A 27,880-nucleotide genomic window follows, 5' to 3' on the forward strand; every position below is an offset into this window, starting at 1 on the left:
TCTACATTGTAATGGCGCAAAATTATTCATTATGCTAAAAGAGAAATTAATCTTGCGCACCTCTTAATGGTTGATGATTCTGTTTAGCTTTTGTATGAGATATGCTACTTATCAATCAACATGCACATACGTGCGGGCACACACATATATTTGGTGAAATTGGCCAAAATGTGTGCGCGTGTGGGGTGAACAGTTATCTATCTATATTTAGAGAATCTGAAATGAGCGTGCTGAATGATTTGCATTGGACAAAAATTCAAGTGGAGAAAATGAGGGTCGAGATTTCAACTAGTGAAGGAAAATCCTCCTACTTCCAACATAATAGGCTTGTTTCAGCATCAGTTGTCATAATGTTACCAATGGCTGCATGATGCATCGACATTCTCAGTAACATGCACACCAACCATGATCTTAATAATATATTACAGATTTATAAAAGAAAGTGATACAAACAAGTGAAAATGCATGTAAGTGTCATGTTTCACTTTCCTCTTACTATCTAACCTTCCTCAAAAACTCTCATGTGCACAAAACGGTGTAATGCTGTAATGCTATAGTCCATCCCTAACAGCATAGTGATATTACAGTGTAAACATTCACATACTAGCTAGAAAAGTCAAAAAGTGAACACTATGCATGAGGAATCCATTCCTAAGCCCTGGTATTTACTGTGTAGGCAGATTGCAGCAAGTGAATCAAAGGTTACAGTCCAAATGTACCATTTCCTCCTCAAGTGCGAGCCGCCGGTGGAGTTGCTGTTGATGAGCAGAAAATTCCATGAACATATTCCTAAGGTCACTGGCAATCTTAAACTCTCGAGTTCCGCTGTGAACAATCCTCAGATCAGTTCTCTTTCCATTGCAATCTTTTTGAAATGACTGTACCTGGAGAAAGCAATTCTCAGTCAGAAATTTTGACCACACCATGCAGGAAAGAGGCAATTGATGATTCTTTATTTCCATATAATCAAACTTTCAAAACACGACGTTAATTAAAAAGACCATATGTCTAAAATTTTTCTATTTAATCTTGTTCTTTTGCTAGATCAAGTGCTAAAGTCCCATTTAATTACTAGAAAGGATTGGAAATGGATTGAAAAAATAAAAGTAAAAATAAAATTATAAAAAATTATAGGTGAACCACATTCACAAGGGAGAGAGGTAATTAGTTTTATGGGGTTGGGAATCATGATAACCCACTCCTAACTTCCCAACCACCAAAGAATCCACTTCCACTTCCACTTTTCTAAATCCCAGTCTCCAACACTGCTCCAGCCCAATTAGAACACCCCAATATTCATATTCCATAGCAGTACAAGGGTTGATTTTCTTTACATAACCAAGTATCCAATCTTCATTGCAATCCCTAATCACACTCCAACAACCAGCCTTATGGATCCCATTCCTACTCACTCCATCAGAACTAAGTTTAACCATCCGTCCTCTGGCGGCATCCACCTGACCAACCCCACAATCTTCTTGCTCCATACGTCTTCAACTGCCTCTTTCTTAGCTTCTATCATATTCATACTAAAAACCAACAATGCAATGTTTTGGCTCTAAAATCTCCCTCTCTTTAGCTTCACTAACAAACGTACACCTATTTCTTTCTTTCCACAGAACCTTCCATTCAAAATCAACCCTCCCCCTTCACATCTTCTGCACAAATTAAGCCTCACTCAGTCATTCAGTTCAAGCACAAAAAGTTGTTGCTTTATATAACCCACTACTTACAACATCCATAGATCTTTATCTCTACCGAAGTCTCGCAGAACATGTAACACATTCCCTACTTGCCCACAACTCACAAGCAAGCGAAGCTTCCCACCTTCTAAACCTCATCTCACAAGTGAGCATTCTGCCCTTAGCCACCAACCATAAAAAAAAATAATAAATAAATATAATCCTCCCAATTGCAGGCCAGTTGGAAATAAAATTCCAGAAACCATACTTTTGGCCCCAATAGCTCTCTATAAATAACTTGTAGCCACACTTGACAGTGAATTCACCTTGCTGGCCCCCTTTCCAACAGAATCCGTCCATACCCTCCTCCTGACCAGGCTTTAAAGCTGAACCACTTCTGTGTCTCCCTTCATTGGAGATAAAATGCTCAAACATAGTCCACTTCCAATCACTACCCTCATCAATTACATCAGCACACGCCAAGCATATGACTCTGCTGGAATCAGAGTAATAATTGCCTCACCGAGTTTAAAATTCTAATGCAGCCAACAATCATTCCAGAACAAAGTTCCCTTTCCATTCCAAACCTCCTTCCGTCAACTAACTTTGAAATGCTTCCAAAGAGAAGCTAAATCTTTCCATAAAGCAGAATCATACCTACTCACAACTACCTCGCCAAAGAATTCCTTATTACCATTATATCTATATTTCAAGATATTAGCCAACAAATCACTGCTTCCAGATCTCAATTTCCAAGCAAGTTTCATTAAACAAGCCTCATTCATGGCCTGCATATTCACACTCCCGATCTACCATACTCTTTTGGCTTTTGAATCCCCTTCCATCCTACCAAGTGCATCTTCCTTTCTTCTACGCCAGGTCCCAAAATGAAGGATCATTGCATCCTTTCCAGCTTTTCACAGATTGCCACTGGTAGCTTAGTGACCATCATAAGGCAAATGGGCTGCAAACACAAAACTGACTTAGTAAGAGTCACTCTACTTGCCATGGAAAAGCAATTTGCTTTCCAACCAGACAATCTCTTCTTAACTCTCTCCAAAATATATTCATAACTCCTCTAGGATCTGTTATTAGATGAAGGGAGTCCTAAATACCTCCCCATGTCTTCAACTTCCGTAAAACCAAATAAACTGAACCAGCTCCCCTCTAGTGCTTCTCCCTACATAACTTGAAAATAAATTGATAACTTTTCTGCACTCACTTTCTACCCAGTGAGATCGCAAAACTGTTCAAGACCCTTTAACATGCACTTCATTTAAGCCACAGAAGCCTCACCAAACAATAAAATGTCATCAGCAAACATTGAGTGGGTAACCTCAGCACCATTTCTTTCAAATTTAAAGGCTTTCCAGTAACCCTTGCTCCTAGCATCATTAATAACATGGCTAAATCTCTCTCTTATTGGTACAAATAAATAAGGGGACAATGGAACAGTCCCCCAAAATTTCCAAAAGAAGAGTGCAGAAACACCATCACTTCCTAGAGCTTTTAAAGCATGAATAATAAACATTGCTCTTTTAACTTAATCGCTACTCACCCCTCTCCAGTTCTAAAGCCTTATCTCTCTCCAGTTCTAAAGCCTTATCTTCTGTAATTTGCTTAAACACAGTACCAGTCACACCCTGCTCTCTGTTGCATCTCTTCTTTAAACAGATTCTAATAAAATTTCAAAGGCATCCTCTTCCATTCCTCTTGGTTCTCGTCCCAAGAACCACCTTCTCTTCTCAACATCTGCACCCTATTCCTCCTTTTTATCATCTTACGGTGATAATACCTAGTATTCCGATCCCATCCCTAATCCACTGATTTTTTAACTTTTGAAACCACAGAACCTCTTCTTGATACAGCCTGGCATCCAATTCATCTTTCAAACGCTTTTCCAGTTTGAACAAGTCTGGAAAAGGTCTTCTTAATGACATAGTTTTCCTCTGAACTACAACCAATCTTGCCAAAATTCTTCTCTTCCTCTTCTCTATATACACTTCCTTATTCCATCTATTCAAATCTCCTTGCAAGGAAGCCAGTTTCTCACAAACATCAGCGTTTCCTTCCCAACTTTTCTTCGTAAAATCCTCAAACCCATCATGTATTGTCCATACAGCTTCAAATCTGAAATGTCTCATACCAGCTTGTCTAACTTCAATCAGCTTCACTATTAAAGGATTGTGGTCAGAGCAACCAAACCTTGTAGCTATCTTAATACTTGCATCTTCAAATCTACATCTCCAAGCTTCATTACACAGCCCACGATCAAATTTTTCAAAAACTCTTGCATAGCCTGGAACCAGAGGTCCTCTCCAAGTAAATCTCTAACCAAAACTATGAACTTCTAATAATCTGCAAGCATCAATTCCTTCCCGGAACTTGATGCACCTATCCAAATGAACAGGTACACCACCAATTTTCTCCACCTTTCTGAAATCATTAAAATCTCCAGCTACCAACCATTCTTTTCTTGTCCTAATCCAATCTAGCCATATCATCCCAAAACAATCTATTATGATCCTCTCTTGGAGAGACATATGCAACAAGAAGCACGCATGGTTTCTCTCTCTAAAAAGAAACCATAATATGCCCAACTGGAAATTTTCTTCTACCAATTCAACCTTCACCACTTGTGACTTCCATGCCGCCCAAACCCCTCTTGCAAATCCCCTTCCTCCTATGATAACGAGATTTCTGAATAGCACAGCTGCCTTTGAACTATTCACCCTGGTCTCAATCAAAGCAACAAGAGACACTTTATTCTCATTCACTGCCATTCTCAGAATCCTCTCCACACTCTTATTACCTGCAACTCTACAATTCCACACTATTAAATTTTTTTCCATCAACATATCAAACATAAAACAAGATTAGTTAATCTCCAAATCAACCATCTCCGACACCTCAACCACAGCATCATCAGTATCCATATTTTGGTCACCATCAATTCCATATTTCATATTGGGTAGCCTTGTACTAAAATTCTACTCATAAAAAACACTTCCACTGATGGTCATCTCTTGCACAGCAACGTTTTGGTCAATTTCTGCCAAAATTTGCCTTGCTCTACCCTCCTTCCTCCAACTCGATTCCTCCACCTCCAAGAAATGAACTATTAATTTTGTTGATTAAATGAGTTTGATTGTAGTTTCACATAAATTTTATTCCAATATTCTAAGGTTAATTACAGTTTGGTTTCTGAAATTTGTGCAGTACTATAAGTTATGTTGGGCTGTTCTTCAATGTTTGTGCCTTCAATTGATCCCAGCCTAAGAGTTTCAAGTGCACGTGGTGTTTTGAATGGTTTTGCACTTCCTCTACTGAAGTTGCAATTAGGATAAATCACAAATACTAAATTGTAAAAAGGGTATATAATTAAAGTACAGTGTACTTTCCCTTCAATTTAGTTAAAGAGCCAAAGTCCAATCCAAGCTTCTGATATGCTAAATCAAAATAGTCCACTAATAACAACAGTTCATTCCGATCCAAATTCCCTACTGCAGCCTTCCATAGCGACATTGGTAGCAAAATATAAGGTTATAGACAGTAAGGTGATGTCCCCTACATCTTCTCCTCTTTCTTTTAAACTAGTAACTTGAATGAAGTTAAATCGGATTTGCAAAACCAGTGGACAGCCTGAATATCCTATGAACTGTGCCATCAGTCAGATTAAACTGTAAAATATCCAAGTCAAAATTGGTTAATGCATTTTAAAAATAGGGTTTATGATTTTCCTTGGTGCCTTAGAAATAGAATTTATGATTTTCCTAGGCAGCAATCCTATTGGCCAAGGGTATGCTTAGATTGAGGAGAAAAGAGGAGGAAGGAACTAAAGAGAAAAGTCAATTCTCATATTCTCTGTGATTCAGCCGGACTGAAATCTATTTTTTTTTTTACAACATATTTAAATTGAAAATAATGGCTTAAAAAGAAAGAAATGGAAATGTTTATTTAAATAAAAATCAATGTCACTGGCTAATGAAAATATAAAATAATAAATGTCTAAATTGAAAATCCACTTCCCCTCCCTTCTCCAATATTCTTGGCCTAAACTCCAAAACATAAACAGGTGATATCATGCTCCCCCAGCAAGCTTTAAAGATTAGGTTAAGATTTGGCCTACAACTAATTTCCACCTCGTGGATTAAACTTCCAAGTGTTTTAAACTCTTTAATAGTTTGGTTAGTTGTCCCATAATCAATCTGTATAGCGTCCTAAATCGAATTGAAACAAATGATGTGAATGATTGAACAACATGCCTTCAGGTAATTACTGCAATTAGAATAACATTTGAAAATTGAAACTGGTTAAAAAAGATTAGAGCAAGAAATTGATGTCATTTGGCTTACCAACCAAGAATTCAGTAAAAAGAAAAAGGTTTATCATCCCATATTAACTATCAACTACTGGTATTGTCACAAGTTATATATGTCTATCTTGTTTAATTAAGCACTCATCGGTTGGGGGAAAAAAAAGATCTCTTAACCTATTCTAATGATGAATGTCAAAACATAATGCACATGTTCTAGTTGAAAAAAATAGAAGAAAAAACTGAAAATCATTTAGCTTGCCAGCTAAGGATTTGTCAACAAAGAGAAAAGTTTATTGGTTCAACGTCAACGAATTGTCACATATTATATATTTGTCTATCATGCCTAGCTATCGGACTGATTGACCTTGCTTTTACAAACAACAACATATATAGCCTGATAGAATAGACAAATGTAACTTAGGACAATACCAATAGTTGATCATTAGTATAAACTGGTAGATCTGTGTTACTAATGAATACCTAATTAACAAGTCATGTAACACCTTAAACTTGATGTGACACATTTTGGTAAAAGGAAGTGTTAATTGCTCTATATTATTGAATTTTAGGGTGTCAGTTACTCTTCTTAGAGATAAAAATGCTTTTTAACCCAAAGTCAATCTGAAGTTAATGATCAATGTTAATATTTACTAGTCCAAGGGTAACATTATAATTTTGACACTTAAAAAGCTACATTACTCCAATAAATAGTTTAAAATAACCAGTGTTTTTTCCGAAATAGTTTGGGGTCAAAAGTGCCTTTGAGTCCTTCAAATAATAGATGAAAACACAACAAAAAATTTCATACATATGAAACAGATCATTTCTTTAGCAGCCACAAATATTTCTACAGAATTTTTAAAAAATCGAACAAAGGGGTTCAATGACACTATAAACCATACAAACAAATAGTAACATGTCCTAAAAGAATTTTTTGTTGGCTAAAGGGGAGATGCGAAGTTACCTTAGATGCAGGCATCAGTGTTCCCATTGATGCTTTGACGTTTTAAAGCCCCACTACCTCTTCAATTATCACCCATGGCCTGACAAAGATAAAGGTATATTATGCTCTACTTTACAAAGAAATGGCCTGATTTTGAAAGTTCAAGTTTTATAATTAGTCAATTAAAATTACACTATTGATCATATACATACACATAATTATTTACTACAACAAGCAGATTTATCCCACTAGGTGGGATCAATTACATGAATTAGATGACATGCCATTTTGCTCTATCAAAAACCAAGCCTTTGAGTACATTTTTAACTAAAAGATCTCCTTCAACAATTTCTTTAAATATTCTTTAGTCTTCCTCTACTCCTCTTCACAAGGCTCAACACTATTTATTCCATTTTCCTTATCGGCATCTCCTACAAACTTCTGCAAGCATGCCCAAACCATCTTAAACAATTTCCTATCATCTCCTCATTAATAGATGCCATACCCATTTTTTTCTCATATATGCTCGTTACAAACCTTAATTTTTTTATATGCCCACACATCCATCTCAACATTATTATCTCTACTATTCCAACTCTAGCTCTTATTATCTCTTTAAAACTCAACATTCACTATCATATAACATAGTTAATTTTATAGTAGTTCGACAAAACTTCCTTTTTAAGTTAATTTAGTATTTTTCAATCATAAATATCTCATGTAGCCTTTCTCCGTTTGAAACACTCCGCTTGTATCCTATATGTAACATATCCATCAATTTCACCATCATTTTGAATAATTGTTTCCAAATATCTAAACTTTTTCACTTATGGTATAATTTGATCTCCCAATCTAACCTCAAAATTACTACCAACCAATCTCTTATCAAAATTACAATACATATATTTTGTCTTACTTCTACTTAGTCAAAAACCATTCGACTTCAAGGTCCTTCTCTATAACTCAATCTCCTCTTGACTCCATAATAAGAACTATATCATTAAAAAAAATGCATTTAGGGATTTCCTCTTGTATTTGCTCAATTAGAACATCTAAAATCAAGTCAAACAAGTAATAGCTCAAAAATGATACTTGAAGTATGTCAATTCTCATAAGAAAGTCCTTTGTCTCACTAGCAAACGTTCTTGTATAGCTTTGACCAATGACAAATCTAGAAACAAACATAGGGGGCAAAATTAAAAACTACTTAAAATATAAGGAGGCTAACACTAATTTTTATGTGCAAAATAAAAAAAATCAAAGAGGTAATGAAATTGTGGGGGGACTAGCACCCCCCGGCCCCCCCTTGCATTCCTCCCTAGCTTTGACATATGCAACACAAACACATTTCTTTTTTAAGGCTTTCCAAAGCGCTTCTCTTAATCAATGATCATAAACTTTTTTCAAATTAACCAAAACCATGAGAAAATCTTTTTCTTTGCTTTGATACTTCTCTATTAATCTTCTTAGTAGATATATCGCTTTTATCATAGACCTAACTGCCATGAATCCAAATTGGTTCTTAGAAATACCATCCTTTAACTCCAACCTATTTTCAATCACTTTCTCACAATTTATCATATGACTCATGAGCTTAATTCTTTTGTAATTTGCACTAAAGTCTCTCTTCTATTCACAGACATTTTCTCTTGGATTGTAAGATTTCAATAAATAGCTTGGTTAACCATAGCACTTACTCTTCACCTAAACATTTTCACACTTCAATAGGAATACCATCAGGTCTACTGGCTCTACTATTTTTCATTTTCTTAAGAGCTTCCTCAACCTCACTGTCAAGAATCCTATGATTAAACATCAAATTTTGTTCACCTTCTCAAGTTACTAAATTCTATGAGTCACTAGTCAAGACCCCTTCATCATTGAAAAGCTTGTAAAGTAGGCTTCTCACCTTTTTTAACATCTCTATCTGTAACCATAACTTTTCCTTCTAGATCCTCTAGACACCTTACTAGGTACAAATCTCTTGATTTTCTTTCCCCATCCTTGGAATCTTGTAAATTTTTCATTCCCCATCCTTTGCCTTGTAAGACTCCTCAAACACATTAAAACGTGCTTCACTTGCTACTTTCTTAGTCTCCTTTCTAACCATATAATACTTTTCCCAATTTTTAGCATTATTGCAAAAATGTATGGCTTCAAAACACTCTTAAATGTTTGACTTTATCTTGTGCGTTCCCATTCTACCACCAAAACTCCTTATCTCTTAGTCCAAACCTACTCATAGACACACATCAATACTTGCTCATGGCCAATATAACGAAAAGCTCGAACTTTACTAGAGCAAGTCTATAGAGTGCCTAGGTAGAGTATGAGGATACAGACCATTTTTTAACATTAAAGATAAATTGTTAGATCCTTCTTCAGATTTGAACATTGATAAGCATAAAATATTATGCTAATCAAGAGTTGAGAATGCCAATTGCCCCTTCTAGAAAAACTTCTAAGGCAAAATTATACTTTAACCGTGTTCAAAATTGTTCAACTAATGATCAACATTTGTCAAATATTATAGGGCAACACTGTATCATTTTTAAAACTTCTAGAGTAACATTGCGCTAATCGAAAAATAAGAATATCAATTACACTTAGTGAAAAATTTTCGGGACAAATTTGCCCATTAACCAAATAAATAATATTAAAATAGAATGTTTGGACAATAAATTTCTTAATAAACTATAGTTTTAGGTTATTTTGGTCAAAAAGATAAAGCAGATTAAAACAATTCTACAACTTAAATAGACAGAAGCTTATGACCGGAGAGGCATTACTTGTCACTACTATCTAGGAATTTCAGGGCTAAAATATTGAATGAAAAATTCTGAATGCATTTGACGAGGCATCAGCTGTTCCACGAGCAGCTTAAGACAGGAATTTACTCTACTTGAATGAATTTGTTGAGAATATAAGGAAAGGATATCAAATAAAGGATAGTTTAAAGACATATAATGCTGACTGCACAACGGTTGGGCCTCAACCTTCATATCAGCATCATCTGATATGCCATTTATAGCTACTGACCTGCAAGAATTTTTAAATCCTAAATACAAAAGTTAACTCATGTCTTAACTTATTTGACCTTCCAACATTTGAAACATCCCTTAAATATAAAACAACAATAAAAAATAAATGGATTCCATATAGTGCCAGTCCTCTAGATAAAGCAATAGAAAGGAGAGCTTTGCATGGTAAGTTGGCCTATTCTTTTAATCTATTTTACACCCAAAAAAAAAAGCAATTGTAAGCCCTACGTACCTTCCTGTTGAAGATACTATTATCTGAGTGGGATCGCTCAAGAAGTTGCGAACCCTTTTAAAATCCCCTTCACTATCAACGATGAAGGCCCCTCTGGTAAACAACTCCGATGATAAACTTGGAAAAGCAAACACTTTGGGTGATACAAAAGTGTGTCCATATAAGAATTCTCCAATTGTTGTTGGAGATAACGCTTTATCCAGATTCCCAACTAATATCATAAACATGCTTTTCTTTCCACCAAGATCTCTGTCTTCCTTCCTGTTGCTAAGAAGCTTGGCAATCCTATCTGATATAACAAAAAGTCAAAAAATAAAGAAGAAAACACAAAAAAAAAAAACATGTATCACCTTGAATTGAACTTAAATAAATCACCAAAAAAGCAGTGAATGACATATACAAACTCGCACATGAAGATGATGTTTTACTGACAGACCGCCTGGCACAGCGAGTTTCCTGCACAAGTAAATATGATGTTACACACTAAAAATTACCCACAAATAAAATATGTGGTATGATTTCATTTCCTCATAATGAAAGCTAGTAATTAGAGATTTCTGCTGAGATAAATATGCATATATCTTGCCTTGTATAGGCGCTCAAGAAAACCACATTTCTTGGATGGATGTATCCCTTCCTGTCCACTTACTACCTTGGAAAATGAAATGGAATTAGATGTAACTTCAGTTCTATCCCTAGTAGTCTTTAGAAATGAAGCCACAACAGGATCCAGCCCTGAAGTTGGCTGAATTTTGCAAATATCCGCAACACTTGCATTACTGTAAATTCCAACAACAGGTCCATGTAACCAGAGAAGTGAAAAGGTGCACAAGCACTCTTCCTCTCCATTAAAAGAATGCGCCTTTTCTTGCACCTACCAACTCAAGAAAATAAGAAGGGAGCGTGTAAACATTCATGGAAATACCTTCCTACCTGAAAAAAGCTGTCAGAATGGCATTCTGTTGAATTTAGTCTTCAGCAGTACTAATGCCATTTTGCCTTGAGATTAAGAGTAAAATCATATATAGCTCAACTCGAGAAAAGTTGGAGAGGAAAAATATTAAATAGGTAAGAAGCTAGTCATTAGATATAGGCGATTCAATAAATTGAAGGTGAATATATAAATGAACACTTTTGCAATTTTATCATTTTACTAATAGACATCATGCTGACTGTTAACTACAGATTGACTTTGGATTAAAGAGTATTTTTGTCCTACTAAAAAGTAATTGGCACCACAACATTTAAAAATTGGGAGCACTTGGTATCCCTGTTATTTTTTTCATCAAAACATGTGGCATCATGTCTAAAGTGTCACATGGCTTGCAAACTAGGTACTCCTTCCAATCCTTATTATAAGGCTTCTTCTAAAGGGATTCTTTAGTCCTTAATATAAGACAGTTGGTGAAATATTAATTGCGTTTTTCTAATGCAAGAGAGTGTAATGCATACTTGAAATTTTTTCTTTTAAATATGAGTAAAGTTGAAAGTTTATTCTTTTTCAAAAAAAAAATAATAACTTAACCACCTTTCCTTAATTTCAGTGAAGTGATTAAAAATATCTCATAATAAGGACCGGAGGTCATATTCATCCGTCAACAAAAAATTTATCAACCTAGACTAACTATCAACTAGCAATAGTGTCACAAGTTATATATATTTATAAAAAATATCTTATATATTTGTGCAATAATGATGAAAATTGAGAAAAATATCATATGACTAAAAGGGAAACTAAGAGGGCCATGAGTAAAGCCCGTTCTAAAGCATTTGAAGAGTTTTATAATGGTCTTGGGACAAAGAATGAAAAATGAAAAATTTATAAAGTTGCTAAGAGTAAGAAAAGAAAATCAAGGGATTTGGAACAAGTAAGGTGTATAAATGATAAAGAGAGAAATGTTTTGGTCATAGATAATGATGTTAAAAACAGATAGGAGACATACTTTTCTAAGCTTTTCAATGATGATGGGGGGTCATCAATTAACTTGAAAGATTTAGTAACTTCTGAAAGAGCAAAATTTGTCTTTTTATCGAAGAATACTAGCTTGAGAAGTGAGAGAAGCTCTTAAGAAAAAGGAAAATGGCAGAGCCAATGGATCTGATTGTATCCCTATTGAAATATGAAAATGTTTGGGTGAAAAAGGAATGCGGTGGTTAACTAAGTTATTTAATGAGATCTTATAATCCAAGAGAATGCCGGACGATTAGAGAAGAAACATCTTAGTTCCTATTTATAACAATAAAAGAGATATTCAGAATTGTGCTAACTACAGAGGGATTAAACTTATGAGTCATATTATGAAATTATGGTAAAGAGTGATTAAGCATAGGTTGAGATTGAAAACTGGAATTTCGGAGAATTAGTTTGGCTTCATGCCAGGGAGAGCGACTACAGAAACTATTTATTTACTAAGGGGATTAATGGAAAAGTATCAATGTAAAGGCAAAGATTTACGTATGGTTTTCATTAATTTGAAAAAAACTTGTGATCGTGTATTGAAAGAAGTACTTTGGAAGGCTTTGGAAAAGAAGAGTGTCTGGGTTGCCTATATTCGAGCTATACAAGATATGTATGAGGGGGCAACAACTAGTATAAGAATGCTTGGTAGTAAAACAAAAAATTTTCCTATAAAGATTGGATTGCATCAAGGATCATCCTTGAGTCCTTATTGGTTTGATCTAGTGTTAGATGTTTTGACTGAGCATATTCAAGAGGAAATTCCTAAATACATGCTTTTTGTAAATAATAAAGTTCTTATTGCAGACACAAGAAAAGAGATAAATTGTAAACTTGAGTTATGGAGGAAGACATTGGAGTTAAAAGGTTTCCACTTGAGTATGAGTAAAACAGAATATTTACATTGTAACTTTGATAAGGGGTCAATGAGTAGTAACTTAGAAGTGAAATTAGGTGATTAGACCATACCTCAAGTGAAAAAGTTTAGATATTTGGGAGCGATTATTCAACAAAATGGAGACATTGGTGGAGATATTACACATTAAATACAAGCGGGGTGGTTTTATTGGAGAAAGACTAAAGGAGTTATTTGTAATCGTAAGGTACCTGATAAGCTTAAAAAAAAGTTTTATCGAACTGCTATAAGACCAACAATTTTATATGATAGTGAATGTTGGGCTTTAATGGGACAGCAAGATCATAAAGTTGGAGTAGTAGAGATGAAAATATTGATATGGATGTGCGGATATACACGTAAAAACAAAATTCAAAATGAGCGAATACAGGTAAAAGTAGGTGTGGCACCTATTAAAGAAAAAATGATAGAAAATCACTTGAGGTGGTTCAGACATATATAAAGAAGACCAAGAGAGGCACCTATGAGAGAAATGGAACAGATGACTTTGAGCCCTGTCAAGAAAGGTAGAGGAAGACTAAAGAGAACATTTTTGGAGGTTATTGAGCGAGACCTTTTAATTAATAATATTCATAAAAATTTAATAAATGATAGAGTACAATAGCATTATATAATCCATGTAGTCAACCCCGCCTAGTAGGATAAGGCTTATTATTGTTGTTAACTAGGCACTCCTAAATCAAAAATCTCTTAACTTGCAATTATAGGCAACATCAAAGCATGATAGATATATTTTGGTTAAATAAGACAAAAAAGAAATGAATGAAATTTGACTTGTCAACTAAGCATTTGTCAATAAAATACTTATATACTTATGTGTGTGTTTGTTATCCCATACTAACTGCAAACTAATGATACTATCATATGTAAAAAATGTCTATCCTAGCTAACTATAGGAATATAATAACAACAGCAACAATCCTTATACCACTAGGTGTAATCAACTACATAGATTGCATGACGTCATTATACCCTATCAACAACCAAGCATATTTTTTTAAGTAAATCAAATATATAAAAAAACAAAATGATACAAAAAGAAGGAAAATAAAAAAGTTTAACATCTCTGAATGTTCTCTTTAGTCTTCATCTATTCCTCTTTATAGGGCATAAGACCAGTTATTCTACTCTCCTCACCAATGCCTCACATGGCCTTCTTTGTACATATTCAAACCATCTTAAATAATTTTCTATCATTTCTCTTCAATAGATGCCATGCTCACTTTTCCCATATATGTTCTTAAGAAAATGGAAAATGGTAGAGCCACTAGACCTGATAGTATTTGATTGAACCTTGCTGTTCAGTGCTCAAAAATATAGAAAAAACAACAATAAGACAGCCAAAAGATCAAGGGAAATGCTAAGGTTTAATATTAATGATTTCAAAAGACTAAATCAGTGTTACAAAAACACTCCACTGATTCAGAACAAACCTTATTTCCTACAACAACCAAAATATTCAATCGAACAATCACAATGCAATGACATAAGGCATGCCCTTTAGTTTTCGAGAGCCTATCTCTCCCCTCACTTCAAATACAAAATATGACTCCCCCCCACAAGACACTAGTGACTACTATAACCTTAAAAGTATCTTGCACAATCTTCAACATCATTTTTTACTAAGACAAACCTAAAAAGCCCTCCAACCAACACTAAATTTGTGTAGCTTTCCTCTTAAGAGTAAGAATAGCAAAGTCAACATTCAACCCCTCCTAAAGGTGCTATGCCATTTTCTTTCATTTTCCTATTTCTCCACTTATAGGTTTGTAGTTTCATGTTTCTCCTCCTATAGGTTTGTGCAGCAAAAGAAATTTCATCATTACCCACCTCTAAAAGTTTCACCTTATCCTCAAGGGAAAAGGTAGGAAATTGTTGGGATATACTTTCAGCACTCTCCTAAGAACTCTTGAAATTCAGCATGTCTTTCCACTTCACGAGGACTTCTAATTGACCATTCAAGAGTTTCCTAACTTTGAGAATGTCATGCAGCTGCACTTGTAATTCCAACTCTTCCGATAGTGCTGGAGGGTAGGAATCACTGTTGCGGAGTGGACAGATTTCTTGAGGTTTGAAACATGAAAAATAGGATGAATGCAGGCTGTTGGTGATAATTCCAGTTGATATGCTACTGCTCCCACCTTCTCAATAATTTTGAAAGTGTGGAATTTTCAGAGAGGAAAAAATTGTATTGTCACATTACAATTCTAATGTACACACTGGTCCTATATATATACATCAAGAGAGATAAAAGCTAATAAATACTAATAAAGCCTAATTAATGAGATCCTAATAAATGCTAATAATTCTCAATAATAACATAATATTCCCACACTCCCCCTCAAGTTGGATCATAGATGCTAATCATGTCCAACTTGCTTATACAACTCTCAAATGCAGGCTTGGGTAGCCCCTTGGTTAGTACATCCGCAGCTTGTAACTTTGTAGGTAGGTATGTCAGACATACAATACCTCCTTCTACTTTCTCTCTGATAAAATGTCCATCCACTTCAACATGTTTAGATCTCTCATGCTGTACAGGATTCAATGCCATGCTTATAGCAGCCTTATTATCACAATACAATTTCATTGGTGGATCAACTCTGACTTCTATTTCTTACATGACCCTTCTTATCCATAGTTCTTCTGTAATTCCTTGAGCTAATGCTCTCAATTCTGATTCAGCACTGCTTCTGGATACAACTCTTTGCTTTTGACTTTTCCAGGTTACTAAGTTTCCCCACACAAATGAACAATAGCCAGAGGTGGATCTCCTGTCTCCATAAGTCCCCCCCCAGTCTGCATCGGTGTAAATCTCAATTGTCCTTTGATCATGCTTCTTGAATAACAATCCCTTACCAGGTGTACCCTTAAGGTATCTGAGAATCCTATATACAGCTTCCAGGTGTCTCTTCCTTGGATCACACATGTATTGACTTACTACACTGACAGCAAAAGCAATATCTGGCCTCGTATGGGATAAATAAATCAGCTTCCCAACCAGTCTCTGATATCTGTCTTTATCAATGGTTTCTTCTTTCTCCTTGTCTTCTTCTTCTTCAACTTCATTATCAGAGTTGTCTTCTCCTTCTAACTCCTCAGTGCCGCTTTTCTTAGGTGGCCTCTTCTTTTTCGAGACCACAATAGGAGTTTCCTTAGGTTTACAACCCAACATGCCAGTTTCCTTGAGAAGATCAAGTATATACTTCCTCTGAGATACATATATTCCTCGTTTTGACCTAGCAACTTCCATCCCAAGAAAATATTTCAAGTTCCCAAGATCCTTAACTTCAAATTCCTTACTAAGGATAGTTTTTATCCTTGCTATTTCATCAACATGATCTCCTGTAAGGATTATATCATCAACGTACACAATGAGGATGCACTTCTTAGCTCCCTCAGCCTTAACAAACATCGTATGATCTGACAACCCTTGCTTGTAGCCTTCTAACTTCAGGACCTTTGAGAATCTGTCAAACCATGCCCTAGGTGACTGTTTCAAGCCATACAGTGATTTTTTCAGCCGACATACTTTGTCATTTCTGCCTCTATCAAACCCAGGAGGTAAAGTCATGTAGACTTCTTCCTTCAATTCTCCATTTAGAAAAGCATTTTTGATATCTAGTTGATGAAGATGCCATTCAAGGTTGGCTGCCACTGACAATAAGATTCTTATAGTGTTCAGTTTTGCCACTGGCGCAAACGTCTCTTTGTAGTCTATGCCATAAGTCTGGGTGAAACCTCTTGCTACTAACCGTGCTTTCAACTTGTCAAGTGCGCTATCAGCCTTATACTTTGGGGTAAAGACCCACTTGCAACTAACTAGTTTCTTACCTCTAGGTCTTTCAACAATCTCCCATGTTTCATTTTTCTCCAAAGCTTTCATTTCTTCCATAACTGCATTTCTCCATTCTGGTATTTCCAATGCTTCTTGGATGTTGTTAGGAATAACAACTTTATCCAAATTAGTGATGAAGGCTCGGTAACCAGGAGAGAGAGCCTTGTAGGACACATGCTTCTGAATCGGATGCAAAGTACAAGACCGAGGTTGTTTCCGAAGGGCAATAGGTAGATCAAGATCAGTAGATTCACATCTTTGTCCTGAGTCATCTGGCTTACTAGATGGATCAATCTTTGGTACGTCAGCTTCAAGGACTACCTCTGGTTCTGACTCTCTTGGTGCCTCAGGTACAAGTTGCTCACTATCTTTTGTTTTCTTCTTTCGAGTGTAAACTAACAACTCCCCCTTTTGTGGTCTTTCCACATCTTTCTCTGTTTTCTTGTTTTCCTCAAACTTTGGCATAAGAGAAGAGGTTGGTGAAGGTGGGATGTTGGACAAAGGTAAGGGTGATGGTTCTAGTAAAGGAGACACGGACTCAAGAAGTATATATTCAGCGTTATGTTCTAGTTCCCAAGTCTGAGATTCACCTATATTCTCCCCCTGAATTGAGGAATTGGAATAAAAAGGAGTTTCTTCATGGAAAGTAACATCAAGGCTTACAAGGACGCGTTTAGAAACAGGATCAAAGCACTTATATCCTCTTTGAGTAGGAGAATAGCCAAGGAAGATACACTTGATAGCTCGAGGTTCAAGTTTACTGCTTTGATGGATATGAACAAAGGTTGTGCACCCAAACACACGAAGCGGAAGTTTGGTTTCAATGTGGGATGTAGGAAAAACACTCTGCAATTTTTGGAGAGGAGTTTCGAAGGCTAATATTCGACTGGACATCCGGTTGATGAGATAGGTTGCGGTTAAAATGGCATCTCCCCAATAAAACTTTGGCACGTTGCATGTGAACATGAGTGCTCTTGCAACTTCAAGGATATGTCTATTTTTTCTTTCTGCGACCCCATTTTGTTGGGGTGTATGGGCACACGTACTGGTATGGATAATCCCATGCATTTGGAGAAAATTACTCAAAGATTGGTTGAAGTATTCAGTGCCATTATCGGTGTGTAAAACTTGAATGCTAGTGTTGAATTGGTTTTTGATCATGGTGAAAAAACTCATGAATGTGGATGCAGCCTCGGACTTGTTTTTCAAAAGGTAAACCCAACAAACACGAGTGTGGTCATCAATGAAGGAGATGAACCATTTTGTTTGAGTACGGTTTGAAGTGCGAGATGGTCCCCACAAATCACTGTGGATGGTTGTGAAAGGTTTGGTAGGTGTGTATTTGGCTCTAGGAAGGGAAGTTCGATAGTGTTTGGCAAGTTCACATACCTCACACTGGATTTCACTATGATTCAAGGTCGGGCATAAGTTTGGAAACAACCGCTGAAGGTAATGAAAATTGGGATGACCCATTCTCTTATGCCATAACATAAAATCATGAACTTTAGAGGTAGATGCAGAATTACCAACAATAGGTGGGTTATCTACTCGAGTGACGACCTCTAAATAGTAGAGCCCCTCATATTCTTTGGCATTGCCGATTGTCGCACCAGATGATAGATCCTGAAACACACAATGTGACGGGAGAAATTTAGCAAAACAATTTGAGTGCCTGGTCAGTTGACTGATTGAAAGTAAATTACAATCAAGTTTTGGCACGTGAAGGACAGATTCCAAAGTAATAGAATCTGATATACGGATACTCCCTTTTCCTGCCACCGATGCTAAGGAGCCGTCTGCAATTTTCACTTTAATATTTCCAGCACATGGGGTGTCAGTGGTGAACAATTGATGACAATTAGTCATATGATCAGATGCCCCGGAATCCACGATCCAGACCACTGCACTTCGAGTCGTCTTTAAAGCCTGAAGGAAAGACCCTCTTTTTGCCACAAATGCCATGGGTGCAGATCTAGAATTATGCACAACACTACATAAAAGTAGCCACAGCACCACCCCTAGCACTTCAAATGAGGGAAAAGCTTTCTGGTAGACTGAAAACAGAAGCCACAACCCAATATAACTCCAAATCCAGCAAAACAGGGCACTAACAACACCATACGACCTGATATGGTTCGAAAACGATGTGCCCATACACCGGATTGTGCTGGATCTTGCCGGAGAGAGTGCGTCGTTGCCGTCCAAGAAGATCGCGTCCTGAACGGAGCCTCCACGCGCCTCCACGCGCCGTCGAAAGCTTACTGACGCAATGAGCAGGGGTGGCGCGTGTGGTCTACACGCGCCGCCGTTCGCCGCCGCCGCCCTGGGTTTCGCCGTTTGGAGCCTCCTGAGTACGTCTAGGGTGGCAGTGAGATTCAAAACTCGCTCCACCATTGTCCACACAAACACCGTCACGTACTGTTCAGGCAGCCCCATTCTAGCCATTCCAGAACTAATTTAATTTGAAATTTTGAGCCTGATGCTCTGATACCATGTGGAATTTTCAGAGAGGAAAAAATTGTATTGTCACATTACAATTCTAATGTACACACTGGTCCTATATATATACATCAAGAGAGATAAAAGCTAATAAATACTAATAAAGCCTAATTAATGAGATCCTAATAAATGCTAATAATTCTCAATAATAACATAATATTCCCACAGAAAGGCCTATAAAAAAAAAAGACTAAGCTTCTCATTGATCCTCTTGGCCAATGGTCATAACCTATAAGGTCTAATCTTGACATAAACTTGATCCCCAACCTCAAGTTGAACATCCCTCCAGTGTTTATCGGCTTGCAGCTTGCTCCTTCATTTTACTTTGTGCACGAATCAAATTCTCCTTAAATGTCACAATGATCAGATTTCTTGCTTGAATCTGTTCGTTGACCATTTCGTTGGTGGAAAGCTCATCTTGCAACCTGAGAAAGGTAGGAGGGTCTCTTCCATACACAACCTTAAATGGTGTCATATTGCTAGCACTATGGTATAAAGTGTTGCATCAATATTCAGCCCAAGACAGCCATTTGACCCAGTGATTGGGTTTCTCACTCATGAAGCTACGCAAATATGTTTCTAGTCCTCTATTTAACACCTCGATTTGTCCATCGGTCTCCAGATGATAAGCTGAACTAAGACATAATTGTGTGCCAGCCTATCTGAACAATTCGTTTCAAAATTGACTTAGAAACACCCGATCTCAGTTCGAGATAATAGTTTTGGGAAAACCATGAAGCTTAACAATCTCAGCCACAAAAGTTTCAGCAACATCCTTGGCTGTAAATGGGTAAGACAAGGGCAGAAAGTGGCCATACTTAGTGAACGGGTCAACTTCAACACGAATGGTATCATACCTCTTAGATTTAGGAAAGCCAATAATGAAATCCTTGCTAATGTCTTCCAATATGCTCTGAGGAATGGGTAATGGTTGTAAAAGTCCTGCTGAAGATAATGCTTGATATTTGTTCTTTTGGCATATGTCACATTGTGCTACATACACTTAGGTGTCTTTCTTCATACCCTCCTAATAAGCATATTAGCTAACCTCTTGTAAGTGCAGAGGTAACTGGAATGTCCCTTTAAAGGTGAGTCATGATATACCCTCAATAACAAAGGAATTTGGCTGGATTTTTTTGGTAAAGCTGATCTGCCCTTATAGTGCAAGCATCCTCTTTCCAAGCTACATCCTTCAGTGCTTTTCGGATCATCAATAAGTTGTTGCAGCACCTGATTCAATTTTGAATCAAATTGAACTTCCTTTTCCCACCCTTCAATAACATTATGCCGCCATAGAGAGAAACCCATCAATCCTATTGGCTCCTCCTGTCTAGAAAGAGCACTGGTTGCCCGATTTTCTTTTCCCGACTTGTAGGCAACTTCAAATTTGAAACCCATCAATTTGAAGACCCACTGTTGCTGATTTTCTTCAACAATCCTCTGTTCCAGCAAATATTTCAGGGCCTTTTGATCTGTATCGATCATAACTGCCCCCACGAATAATGTCACCACTTGTTGACTGCCATTACTATTGCCATGAGTTCTCTTTCATAAACCGAGCTTTGTTGAGCTCTATTGGTGAGCTTTTGACTGAAATAAGCCACCAGTTGCCCCTTTTGCATCAATACTGCTCCTACTCCAGATCCTGAAGCATCTGTTTCATGCTCAAATGGAATTGAAAAATCCGGCATTGCAAGCACTAGGAGCATGGTCATGGCTGCTTTGAGTTGCTCAAAGGCCTTTTCAACTTCCAAAGTCCATTTAAAGCATCTTTCTTGAGTAAATTGGTGAGTAGACTTGCTATCTTGCCATAATTCTTCACAAATCGTCAATAGTAACCAATTAGCCCTAGGAACCCTCTCAAGGATTTCACATTCTTGGACTTAGGCCACTTCACCATGCTTTCCACTTTCGTCAAATCAGCTTGGACTCCCTCTTTAGATATAATATGGCCAAGGTACTCAATCCTTAGTTGAACAAAACTGTACTTCTTCATCTTGATCACCAATTGGTGCTCTTTCAAGCAAGTTAGTACAATATTTAAATGTTTCAAGTGGGAATTAAAATTAGTGTTGTATATGAGTATGGTATCAAAGAATACTAGCACAAATTTACATAAATGCTCACAAAATACTCATTCATCAAAGATTGAAAGGTGGAAGGGGCATTTATTAGGCCGAAGGCATCACCTTGAATTCACAATGGCCCTCATGTGTCTGAAAAGCAATCTTGTGTTTGTCTCCTACCTTAATCTAAATTTGATGATATCCAAATTTAAGGTCCAGCTTTGAGAATACCATACGTCCTTTCAATTCATCAATGATAGGGATTGGAAATTTATCTGGTATTGTAATCTTGTTTAAGGCCTCATAGTCAACACCAAACCTCCAACTCTCATCCTTTTTCTTGACTGGCAAAACCGGACTTGAATAAGGGTTGTTGCTTGGTTGAATAATTCCAATCTTCAGCATGTCTTTCACCATATTCTCTATCTCATTTTTTTTTGCAAATGAGGATACCGGTACGACCTTATATTTGGCGAATGCTCTCCCAATCTAATCTCAATAGCATAATCTTTTGCTCTTAAAAGGGTTAATCCTTCAAGGGCTTGGCATACTGATGAAAAGTTCTGCAGCAATCTCTCCACCTCTGAAATCACTCACATTGCCTCTCCTTGATCACCCACCAATCCATTAAACTCTATTAAAAATCCTTCCCCCTTCTTCATTGACCTAACCAAGGACTTCAGTGTAGCTTGATTTTTTAATAGTGTGGGGTCTCCTCGTAAACACACTCATTGACCCTTCTTGTTGATCTTCATGGTTAGCAAACTCCAATTTACTCTCACGTCACCCAATGATTTAAGTTACTCCATCCCCAATACAACATCTATTCCGTTCAAGGGAAAGGGGTAGAAAGTTTGGATTATATCGAGACCTTATACCTTTAATTGGAGATCTTTACAACACTGCTGCTTCTTTAAAGAGTACCCATCACCTACTATGATTGTATATTCGACTATCTCATCCATTGGAAGCTCCAACTTACTGCCAATTCTTCTAAGATGAAGTTGTGGGTGGCACCACTGTCTATCAAGATCATTATCTCTGCTTCTTTGATTTTTCTGTTTACTTTCATAGTGTGATTGTCACCAAATCCCATGATGGAGTTTAGTGAAAGCTCCATCCAAGTGGCTCCCTCTTCTTCCTCATCGCCTGTCTCTTCTAATTTGGATACAGGGCCAACAGTCTCAGTCATCTATCTTTTGAAGTACGCTCTCTCTTTAGGTTTGTGCTCGTTACATTGGTAATTTTATTGAAAGGTTGGGGTCACGAAAAAGGCTACACACAAAGAGTTCTGGCTAGCAGGAGGCCGAGTGAAGTGCTATGAAGTAGAGCCACCGGGGACATCGGCTCTTGACAAGGTGCCATTATCACAAGTCCCACATCGGGAGCCTCACAAATAATGTGGAGTTTATAAGTTCAATGTGCTGAATGTTGACTTTGTTATTCTTAATCTTAAAAAGAAAGCTATACTGACTTAGTGTTGGCTAAGAGGTTTTAAGCCTATCTTAATAGAAAATGATGTTGGAGACAGTGCAAGATTCTTTCAAGGTTATAGTAGCACTAGTGTCTTTTTTTTTTGGGTTCATATTTTGTATTTGGAGTAAGAGGAGAGCCTAGCTCTCGAAAACTAGAGGGCATGCCTTATAGCATTGCATTATGACTGTTTTGTTGAATATTTTTGTGGTTCTAAGGAATAGGGTTTGTTCTGAATTAATGAGTGTCTTTGTAACACTGATTTAATCTTTTGGAATCATTAATATCAAACCTTGGCATTTTCCTTAATCCATTGGCTATTTTATTGTCATTATTTCTATATTTTTGAGTGTTGAATAGTAGGGTTCCATCAATATCCCTATTGAAATGTGAGAATATTTAGGTAAAGAGGGGATTCTGTGGCTAACTAAACTATTTAATGAAATCTTACGGTCCAAAAAAATCCCTAATGAATGAAAAAGAAGCACCTAAGTTCCTATTTATAATAATAAAGGTGATATTCAGAATTTTGCTAACTAAAGAGAGATTAAGCTTATGAGTTATACAATAAAATGGTGAAAGAAAGTTATTAAATATAGGTTGAGGTTGGCAATTGGTCCATATCCATGTGAGATTCAATAAAGTTTAACGTCAACTATTAAGGGTCTAACACAACCCTCCTCCTTCACTCGAGCATAAAACCTACTATAAACATAAGCAAAGTGTATGTTGGACTTTAACAGGACAGCAAAATCATAAAGTTAGAGCAGCAAAGATAAGAATAGAGATAAATGTGCAGACATACACGTAAAGATAAAATCTGAGGATGAGCACACATGAAAAAAATGTGGGCATAACACCTATTGAGGGAAAAATGGTAGAAATTATTTGAGATGGTTTAAACATGTACAAAGAAGACTGCAAGAGGGACTAATGAGAAGAGTTGAATAGATAATTTTGAGCCCTATTAAGAGAAGTAGAGGAAAGCCAAAGAAAATACTCATGAAAATTACTAACCGGCATCTCTTAATTAACAACATTTCTAAAAATTTGGTAAATGATAGAATACAATAGTGTTGTACAATCCATGTAGCCAACCCCACCTAGTAAGATAAGACTTATTGTGGTTGTTAAGGTTGGCGATTGGTATTTCTAAGAACCAATTTAGTTTCATGCCGAAAAGGGTTACTATAGAAGTAATTTACCTACCAGGGGGATTAATGAAAAAAATATCAAAGTAAAAGTAGAGACTTGCACGTGTTTTTCATTAATTTGAAAAGAAAAAAAAACTTATGATTGTTTACCAATAAAAATATTTTGAAAAGCCTTAAAAAAGATAGGAGCTCAAGTTACTTATATTAAAGTTCTATAAGATATGTATGAGGGGGCACCAACTCACATAAAAACATCTAGTGGCAAAACAAAAGACTTTCTTATTAGAATTGACCTACATCAAAGAACATCTTTGAGCTCATACGGTCATACTTGGTTGACCTAGTTTTAGATATTCTAATTAAGCATATTCAAGAGAAAATCTCCAGTTGCATGTTTTATTGCGGATGATATAGTTATTAATGCAAAGTGAAGAAAAGAGATTAATTCTAAACTTAAGTTATGGAAGAGAATATTGGAGTTGAAGGACTTTGCCTGAGTAGGAGCAAAATATATGCATTGCATTTTTTATAGGAGATCAGTCAACAATAATTTAAAAATGAAATTGGAAAATCAAACCATGCCACAAGTAAAAAAGTTTAGATACTTAAGAGCAGTTAATCAAAATGATGGTGACATTGATGGGATTGTTGCACATAGGATACAAGCTAGATTGTTTAAATAAAAAAAGGCTACAGGAGCTATTTGTGATTAGAAGGGTACCTAATGAGTTTAAAAAGAGTTTTATCAAACTGTTATAAGACCAACCATATTACATGGTAATAAATGTTGGATTTTAAGAGGATAATAAGAGTATGAAGTTAGAGCAGCAAAGATGAAAATATTGAGATAGATATGCAAACATATACGAAAAGATAAAATCTATAATAAGCATATACAAGAAAAATTAAGCGTGGCATCTATTGAGAAAATGATAAAAATTATTTGAGATGTTTTTGAACATGTACTAAAAAAGCTATGGGAGATACTCGTGAGAAGAAGAGAACAAATAATCTTGAACTTGTAAAAAGTGGTAGAAGAAAACTAAAGAAAACACTCATAGATATTGTTGAACAAGATTTCTTAATTAACAATATTCCCAAAAGTTTGGTTGATAATAGAGCATAATGATGTCATACACTTCATGTAATTGACCCCGCTCAATGGGGAAAAACTTGTTTTTATTACTCATTACAAATTTTTTTCATGCATGCTCATACATTAATTTCAACATCTTCATCTCTAACACTCCAGTTTATGTTCTTGTAGTTCCTTTAAAATCTAACAGTTGCTATCACATACCATAACTAGTCTTATAAAAGTTTGATTCAGGATCTCTTTAAGGTTATTAAATACCTTCCAATTACAAATAACTTTTACAACCTTTCCCCACTTGAATAACCTAACTTGTATACTATTTGCGACATCTCTATCAATTTCACCATCATTTTGAATAACCATCCTCGAATATCTAAACTTTTTTACTTATGGTAAAATCTAATCTCTCAATCTCACTTTCAAATTATTACTAACTGACCTCTTATCAAAATTGACTAACTATAGGACTAACAAAAACATTTATAAGCAAACAACTATATAATGTGATAGAACCATTAGTTAATTGTTAGTATATACTGATAACTTTTTATTAATGGGACCATTTTTCCCTCTAAAATTATTTTTGAAGAGTGCTGGACACAGCCTGTACTTGAAGGGTGGGACAATATTTTTCTAAATATTTTTTTTCAAAAGAAAAATTATTCTTCCATTAGAAACCTATCATCTTTTTCATTATCTACTAAAGTGAAATAGTTGTGGAGCTCACGCACAATGATAACAAGACATTCTAACTCATTTTGACTATCTAATATGGGCCAGAAGAGAATTGACATTTAAAAATAGGTTAAAATGCTTTGTTGTCACTATGTGTGGGTCCACAACTATTCTCCATTAGCAAATAATAGAAAAGATGTCGAATCTTTGACAAAAGAGTGATTTTTCTCCTAAAAAGATTGTTTAGAAGGAATATTGCTCTACCCTTTAGTATAGGTGCTAGAAGGGAAAAAAATGATCATTATAATTTTGACAATTGAGCAGCAATGTTGCTGTGAGGAAACATAAAAAATAACCAGTGCTCCCCACATGGAAAAATGCCTTTTAACCTTGATATAAAAGTAGTCATGTTTCTTTTGCATTATCCAATTTGAAAAATGAACTATATTATTTTACATTTTTTGAATTGCTAAGACTACCAAAAAAAATTTAGATCCCATTTGCTTGCAAGAAAGGAATGAAATGGATTGAAAAAATAAAGCTAAAAATAAGATAATTATAATAGATAGGTGAGTACATTTATAAGAGAGAAAGGTAATTAATTCATAAAGTTAAAAAATCATAACATGATTGAAGGGTGTGATGATTACTACATTTATAATATATACCAATAAATTTTATTATACTTATCATAAAAAGAAGGGTGATTTAATTCATTTTTATTTTATTTTTTCAATTAATTTCATTCCATTTCTTCCTAATAACCAATTAGATCACTCTATTTTTTTTTTTTAATAATCAAACGTCACCTTAGATCACAAGATGAGGACGTTGAAATGAATATATTAGTCAAGAAAGATAAAATTCATATCTATATATAAGGAAAATATCCATTTTAACACTATGAAGCGAGCATATGTTGATAAAGCAAAATGCGATCTATCCAATTCCAATCTCACTTTGTGATGTTTATATATATATATATATATATATATATATTCGATTACAGTTTGTCACTATAATTTTCATAATCAAACAAGTAAATAACAACAACCACCGTCGAATAGTAATAAAAGAAATGGTGGTAATGGGATAAGCACTCACCACAAAAACGGTAGCGTCATAGAAACGAACATCTTCATTGCAGTAGCGGTAGCAAGCACAGACGGTCGTTCCTGGTATGACGGTTCGGCACTCATCGTCTTGAAGCTGCAACGAAACCGGTCTGAACCGTTTCTTGAACTCTTCCACCTCCTCCAAGCTATTGAAGCATTGAGCTTGAAAGACCTTATCGTGACTGTCGCCGAAGTTCTGGAACTTTATTCTCAGAACATCTTCTCGCTCAAGCACAGCCCTGACGGAGTACCATGCGTCATCGTCATGGCTCTTGAACTCCACATTATACTTTAAAGAATCATCGGCGTTGACATCGTTCTCCGCCTGTGACATTTAGGGGCAAAATGTCGCCTGAACCTGTTCTTCGAAACGCTGCGTTTTATGTGGGGGGAAAAAAAGAAGACGATGCCAATCAAAAGGGAGAGAGATCTTTACTGTGCGACAATGACAGTAAGCGATCAAATTCAAACTCTCCCTGAAAAACTTCAGGTTTTTTCTCTTTTTGTACCCAAAAAAAGAAAATTCCAGGCTAAGAATAAACAAAAATTTTATATCGCAATCCGCAACGACCTCACACTCCACCGAACAGTTCCGTTCACCAGTTCAAACTGTGCAAGTAGTGAAAATGGGCATGAACAAGGGATCAGAAAATCAATGGCGAAACAATGATCGGGGCAGACAAAAGATTTGTGCCGGCGAAGCTCTGGAATGCAGCGGCGATGTGAACACGAGAGAGATGACAAGTACAGGGACACTAGAAGGCGTCGACTGCGAGAATGGAATGCTCTAGGTGATGCTTTCGTCTTGATTGGGTTGTAAATGTTTGGTTATTGATATATATATTTTTCCTTTTTATTCAATAGAAGAAGGGTAC

General features: G+C 36.1%; 1 protein-coding gene across 6 annotated transcripts; it reads right to left on the reverse strand.

Moving 5' to 3' along the window:
- Positions 1 to 282: 282 nt before the first annotated feature.
- Positions 283 to 27,859, reverse strand: LOC129315320 (uncharacterized). Of its 6 annotated transcripts, none has more exons than XM_054958939.1 (6): positions 26,995 to 27,859; positions 10,803 to 10,868; positions 10,567 to 10,672; positions 10,217 to 10,505; positions 6,965 to 7,043; positions 283 to 884 (listed from the first exon to the last, which is right to left on the reverse strand). In XM_054958939.1, exons 1-5 carry the CDS (start codon positions 27,337 to 27,339, stop codon positions 7,007 to 7,009), a joined length of 843 nt encoding a protein of 280 aa, XP_054814914.1. In that variant the 5' UTR covers positions 27,340 to 27,859; the 3' UTR covers positions 283 to 884; positions 6,965 to 7,006. The 6 variants fall into 6 exon arrangements, with proteins under 6 accessions (XP_054814914.1, XP_054814912.1, XP_054814915.1 ...); XM_054958937.1 differs by having other exon boundaries at positions 10,803 to 11,090; XM_054958940.1 differs by having other exon boundaries at positions 10,627 to 10,672; positions 26,995 to 27,857.
- Between the last annotated feature and the right edge of the window lie 21 nt (positions 27,860 to 27,880).

The sequence above is a fragment of the Prosopis cineraria genome, unplaced genomic scaffold, assembly GCF_029017545.1.
Source record: "Prosopis cineraria cultivar Desert tree isolate PC_DT_omini unplaced genomic scaffold, ASM2901754v1 PC7, whole genome shotgun sequence".
NCBI lineage: Eukaryota > Viridiplantae > Streptophyta > Magnoliopsida > Fabales > Fabaceae > Prosopis > Prosopis cineraria.